Source organism: Salvelinus sp. IW2-2015, unplaced genomic scaffold (genome assembly GCF_002910315.2).
Source record: "Salvelinus sp. IW2-2015 unplaced genomic scaffold, ASM291031v2 Un_scaffold1659, whole genome shotgun sequence".
Taxonomy (NCBI): Eukaryota; Metazoa; Chordata; class Actinopteri; order Salmoniformes; family Salmonidae; genus Salvelinus; species Salvelinus sp. IW2-2015.
The window spans coordinates 58,719-65,652 of NW_019943067.1; the positions used below are offsets into that span (position 1 = coordinate 58,719).

The 6,934-nt window shown below is 46.4% G+C and overlaps 1 protein-coding gene across 1 annotated transcript in view; it reads left to right on the forward strand.

Moving 5' to 3' along the window:
* LOC112071605 (glutamate receptor ionotropic, kainate 1) overlaps nucleotides 1-6,934 on the forward strand; it is a 112,355-nt gene that overhangs the window by 12,698 nt on the left and 92,723 nt on the right. Inside the window, 1 exon segment of the mRNA XM_024139042.2 lies at nucleotides 4,750-4,917. Coding sequence (XP_023994810.2) covers nucleotides 4,750-4,917 — 168 coding nt within the window.

Here is a 6,934-nt window from a genome sequence, read left to right on the forward strand (position 1 = left end):
GTCCCTCCATCTGTGTTCACTCCCGTCTTATCGTACCATTAGTCCTCCATCTGTGGTTCACTCCTCTTATCCGTACCATTAGTCCCTCCATCTGGGTTCACTTCCTCTTATCAAACCATTAGTCCCTCCATCTGTGGTCACTCCTCTTATCAAACCATTAGTCCTCCATCTGGTGTGTCACTTCCCTCTTATCGTACCATTTAGTCCTCCATCTGTGGTTCACTCCTCATTATCGTACCATTAGTCCCCATCTGTGGTTCACTTCCTCTTATCAAACCATTAGTCCTCCATCTGTGGTTCACTCCCTCTTATCTAAACCATTAGTCCTCCATCTGTGGTTCCCTTCCTCTTATCAACCATTAGTCCTCCATCTGTGGTTCACTTCCTCTATACAAACCATTAGTTCTCCATCTGTGGTTCACTCCTCTTATCGTACCATTAGGCCTCCATCTGTGGTTCACTTCCTCTATCGTACCATTAGTCCCCATCTGTGGTTCCCTTCCTCTTATCGTACCATAGTCCTGCTCATCGTGGTTCACTTCCTCTTATCAAACCATTAGTTCTCCATCTTTGGTCTCTTCCCTCTTATCAAACCATTAGTCCTCCATCTGTGTTCACTCCCTATTATCGTACCATTAGTCCTCCATCGTGGTTCACTTCCTCTTATCAAACCATAGTCTCCATCTGTGGTTCACTTCCTCTTATCGTACCATTAGTCCTCCATCTGTGGTTCAACTTCCTCTTATCAAACCATTAGTCTCCATCTGTGGTTCACTTCCCTTATCGTACCATTAGGTCCTCCATCTGTGGTTCACTTCCTCTTATCGGACCATTAGTCTCCATCTTGCGTTCAGCTCCTCTTATCAACCATTAGTTCTCCATCTATGTGTTCACTTCCTCTTATCGTACCATTAGTCCTCCATCTGTGGTTCACTTCCTCTTATCTAACCATTAGTCCTCCACTGTGGTTCACTCCTCTTATCGTACCATTAGTCCTCCATCTGTGGTCACTCCCTCTTATCGTACCATTAGTCCTCCATCTGTGGTTCACTCCCTCTTATCAAACCATTAATCCTCCATCTGTGGTTCACTTCCTCTTATCAAACCATTAGTCCTCCATCTGTGGTTCACTCCCTCTTATCGTACCATTAGTCCTCCATCTGTGGTTCACTCCCTCTATCGTACATTAGTCCTCCATCTGTGGTTCACTCCCTCTTATCGTACCATTAGTCCTCCCATCTGTGGTTCACTCTCTCTTATCAAACCATTAGTCCTCCATCTGTGGTTCACTTCCTCTTATCGTACCATAGTCCTCCATCTGTGGTTCACTTCCTCTTATCGTACCATTAGTCCTCCATCTGTGGTTTCACTCCCTCTTATCGTATCATTAGGCCCCATCTGTGGTTCACTCCTCTTATCGTACCATTAGGCCTCCATCTGTGGTTCACTCCTCTTATCGTACCATTAGTCCTCCATCTGTGGTTCACTTCCTCTTTATCGTACCATTAGTCCTCCATCTGTGGTTCACTTCCTCTTATCGTACCATTAGTTCTCCATCTGTGTTCACTCCCTCTTATCGTACCATTAGTCCTCCATCTGTGGTTCACTTCCTCTTATCGTACCATTAGTCCTCCATCTGTGGGTCCCTCCTCTTATCGTACCATTAGTCCTCCATCTGCTGGTTCACTTCCTCTTATCAAACCATTAGTTCTCCATCTGTGGTTCACTTCCTCTTATCGTACCATTAGTCCTCCATCTGTGTGTCACTCCTCTTATCAAACCATTAGTCCTCCATCGTGGTTCACTTCCTCTTATCGTACCATTAGTCCTCCATCTGTGGTTCCCTTCCTCTTATCGACCATAGTCCCTCCATCTGTGTCACTCCCTCTTATCACAACCATTAGTTCTCATCTGTGGTTCACTTCCCTTATCAAACCATTAGTCCTCCATCTGTGGTTCCCTCCTCTTATCGTACCATTAGTCCTCCACTATGGTTCCCTTCCTCTTATCGTACCATTAGTCCTCCATCTGTGGTTCACTTCCTCTTGATCGTACCATTAGTCCTCCATCTGTGGTCCCTTCCTCTATCGTACCATTAGTCCTCCATCTGTGGTTCACTCCCTCTTATCAAACCATTAGTTCTCCATCTGTGGTTCACTTCCCTTATCAAACCATTAGTCCTCCATCTGTGGTTCACTTCCTCTATCGTACCATTAGTCCTCCATCTGTGGTTCACTTCCTCTTATCAAACCATTAGTCCTCCATCTGTGGTTCACTTCCCTCTTATCGTACCATTAGTCCCATCTGTGTTCACTTCCTCTTACGTACCAGTAGTCTCCATCTGTGGTTCACTCCTCTTATCGTACACATTAGTCCTCCATCTGTGGTTCTTCACTTCCTCTTATCGTACCATTAGTCCTCCATCTGTGGTTCACTTCCTCTTATTGCACCATTAGTCCTCCATCTGTGGTTCACTCCCTCTTATCAAACATTAGTTCTCCATCTGTGATTCACTCCTCTTATCGTACCATTAGTCCTCCATCTGTTCACTTCCTCTTATCGCACCCATTAGTCCTCCATCTGTGGTTCACTCCCAGTTATCAACCATTAGTCCTCCATCTGTGGTTCACTTCCTCTTATCGTACCATTAGCCTCCATCTGTGGTTCACTTCCTTCTTATCGTACCATAGTCCTCCATCTGTGGTTCACTCCCTCTTAGCAACCATTAGTTCTCCAATCTTGATTCACTCTCCTCTTATCGTACCATTAGTCCTCCATCTGTGGTTCACTCCCTCTTATCGTAACCATTAGTCCTCCATCTGTGGTTCACTTCCTCTTATCGTACATTAGTCCTCCATCTGTGGTTCACTCCCTTCTTATCGTACCATTAGTCCTCCATCTGTGGTTCACTCCCTCTTATCCTACCATTAGTCCTCCATCTGTGGTTCACTTCCTCTTATCGTACCATTAGTCCTCCATCTTGTGTTCACTCCCTCTTATCAAACCATTAGTCCTCCATCTGTGGTTCACTTCCTCTTATCAAACATTAGTCTCCATCTGGTGGTTCACTCCCGCTTATCGTACCATTAGTCCTCCATCTGGTGGTTCACTCCCTCTTATCGTACCATTAGTCCTCCATCTGTGGTTCACTCCCTCTTATCTAAACCATTAGTCCTCCATCTGTGGTCACTTCCTCTTATCGTACCATTAGTCCTCCATCTGTGGTTTCACTTCCTCTTATCGTACCATTAGTCTCCCATCTGTGGTTCACTTCCCTATATCGTACCATTAGTCCTCCATCTGTGGTTCACTCCCTTTATCGTACCATTAGTCCTCCATCTGTGGTTCACTTCCTCTTATCGACCATTAGTCCTCCATCTGTGGTTCACTTCCTCTTATCGTACCATTAGTCCTCCATCTGTGGGTCACTTCCTCTTATCGTACCATTAGTTCTCCATCTGTGGTTCACTCCCTCTTATCAAACCATTGTCCTCCATCTGTGGTTCACTCCCTCTTATCGTACCATTAGTCCTCCATCTGTGGTTCACTTCCCTCTTATCGTACCATTAGTCCTCCATCTGTGGTCACTCCCTATTATCGTCCCATTAGTCCTCCATTGTGGTTCAGCTCCCTCTTATCGTACCATTAGTCTCCATCTGTGGTTCCCTCCTCTTATCGTACCATTAGTCCTCCATCTGTGGTTCCCTTCATCTTATTGCACCATTAGTCCTCCATCTGTGGTTCACTCCCTCTTATCAAACCATTAGTCCTCCATCTGTGGTTCACTCCCTCTTATCGTACCATTTAGTGCCTCATCTGTGGTTCCCCTCTTATGCACATTAGTCCTCCATCTGTGCGTTCACTCCCTCTTATCAAAAACCATTAGTCCTCCATCTGTGTTCACTCCCTCTATCGTACCATATAGTCCTCCATCTGTGGTTCACTCCACCCCCTCTATCAAACCATTAGTCCTCCATCTGTGTTCACTCCCTCTTATCGTACCATTATCCTCCATCTGTGGTTCACTTCCTCTTATCGTACCATTAGTCCTCCATCTGTGGTTCACTTCCCTCTTATCAAACCATAGTCCTCCATCTGCGCTTCAATTCCCTCTTATCGTACCATTAGTCCTCCATCTGTGGTTCACTTCCTCTTATCGTACCATTAGTCATAGCCAGCAGCATACCACCCTGTATCTCACTGCTGGCTTGCGTCTGTAGCTAAACAGGGTTGGTCCTGGTCGGTCCCTGGATGGGAGACCAGATGCTGCTGGAAGTGGTGTTGGAGGGCCAGAAGGAGGCTTTTTTCCCTCCGGTCTAAAAATGTCCCCCAATTGCCCTGTGTAGGTTGCTATCTTTTCAGATGGGACGTTAAACGGCTGTTCTCACTCTCTGTGGTCATTAAAGATCCCATGGCACTTATCGTGAGAGTAGGGGTTTTAACCCCGGTGTCCTGCCAAAATTCCCAATCTGGCCTTCATACCATCACGGTTCTCCTAATCATCCCCAGCTTCCAATTGGCTCATTTATCTCCCCTGGAACTATTCCATAGGTCATTCAGTGGCACTGTGCAATGAAACGACTTGGGAGTATGTGACACGTTACACAACTTTAGGTTGGACGAAGGCATAAGGGAATGATAGTGACAGATAATGATACAAACGAATGCATACTACTCATTCTTCTTCTGTAATAATGATACATTTTTCACCCCCCCCCCCCATCTCTCTCTTCTCTGCTGTTTCTCCAGGGGGTATCTTTGAGACCCTTGAGAATGAGCCCATTAGTGTGGAGGAGCTGGCCTTTAAATTCGCTGCGACAAACATCAACAGGAACCGGACCTTAATGCCCAACACCACCCTGACCTACGACATCCAGAGAATAAACCTCTTCGACAGCTTCGAAGCCTCCAGAAGAGGTAAGAGTGGTTGTTATTTGTATTTTTATATTGTCAATTGTTTTATACCGAGTGGCACCATATTTCCCATGGGCCCTGGTCAAATCTCTGTCTGTATCCTCGTAGGGCCCTGGTCAAATCTCTGTCTGTATCCCCTTTAGGGCCCTGGTCAAATCTCTGTCTGTATCCCCTTTAGGGCCCTGGTCAAATCTCTGTCTTTTCCCAGGTCTGTGGTTCACTCTTTTTCCTCTTTATCAAACCATTTAGCTCTCATCCTCTGTTGGTTCAGGCTCCCTCTTTTATTGTATCATTAGTCCCTCGCCCATTGGTTCCCTTTACATCTTCATTCGCACCCCGCCGACCATTGTTGTTCCTCCATTTCACTGTGGTTCACTCCTCTTATCAACCATTAGTCCTCCATCTGTGGTTCACTCCCTCTTATCGTACATTATTAGTCCTCCATCTGTGGTTCACTTCCTCTTATCAAACCATTAGTCCCGTCCATCTGTGGTTCCACTCCGTTCTCATCAATACCCTTCTACCCATTTGTGCTACATCTGTGTGTTCGCCATATCTTCTTTCTCACATTAGCCTATCTGTGCATCGTTCACTCCTCTAAGGCAAACTGTGAAACGATTGTCCTATCGGTTCACCTCTATCGTCCAAGTCCTCATCTGTGGTTCATCCACCTCTACAACTAGCCCACTGTGTTACTCCTCTACCACCATTATCTCCATCTGCTGCGTTCACTCCTCTTGTCGGTCCTAGCTCCAGTCTGGTCATTCCCTTTAACATAGTCCTCCATGCGCTTCATCCCTCTTCGTATTAGTCCACTGTTCACTCCTCTTATCGTAACCATATTAGTCCTCCATCTGGATAGGTACTTCCTCTTATCGTACCATAGTCATAGCCAGCCAACATACCACCTGTATCTCACGCTGACTTTGCGTCTTGTAGCTAAACAGGGTTGTGTCCGGTCGCAGTGTGTTACCCTGGATGGGAGACCAGAGTGCTTGCTGGAAGTGGAGTTGTTGAAGGGCCAAGAAGGGAGCTTTTTTCGCTCCGGTCTAAAAAGTGTCCCCAATTGCCCTGTGTAGGTTGCTATCTTTATTCAGATGGGACGTTAAACGGCTGTTTCACTCTCTGTGGTCATTAAAGATCCCTGAGAACTTATCGTGAGAGTAGGGGTTTTAACCCCCGGGTGTCGCTGCCAAAATTCCCAATCTTGGCTTCATACCATCACTGGTTCTCCTAAATCCTCCCCAGCTTCCAATTGGCTCATTATCTCCCCTGGAACTATCATCACAATAGTCACTGTCGAGTGGCACTGTGCAAGAATACGACTGGGATGTAATGTGACACGCTTCACAATCAGGGCAAGAAGTTCTAAGAGATTGGGGAGCGATGATGGGTTCAGTAATAGAGTGGAGGGTGATAGTGACAGAATAATGATGTATGTGTGATGGATACGACATGCATACTACTTGTGGTGTGTGTGTGTGTGTGTCCGTTTCTTCTTCTGTGTTAGTAAGTAGTGATGTTGAGGTAGTGTGTGGGCATGTTTTGTCTGACCCCCTCCCGCCCTCGTGATCGTTGCTCTCGTTCTTTCTGCTGTTTCTCCAAGGGGGTATCTGTTTGAGACCCTGGCTGTTGGAGTATGCAGGTGTCCCAGTAGTGTGGTAGTGGCTGGCCTTTAAATGTCGGTCGTGGCGACAATCATCAAGACAGGGAACCTGTGGTGGTGACCTTGTAATGCGCTCAGAGTCGCACCTGTGTCGTGACCGTAGACCGACTCCAGAGATATAAACCTCTTGCAGCTGCTTTCGAGTACGGGAAGTCTTGATCCGCAGAAAGAGGAAGAGTGGTTGTTATATTGTAAGGTTTTGTATATTGTCAATTGTGTATTTCTAAACCATGTGGCACCAATTTTCCCATGGCCCTGTCAAATCTCTGTCTGTATGCCTCGTAGGCGCCCTGTCAACATCTCTGTCTGTTCCTTGTGGGCCCTGGTCCAAATCTCTGGCTCTGTATCCCCTCT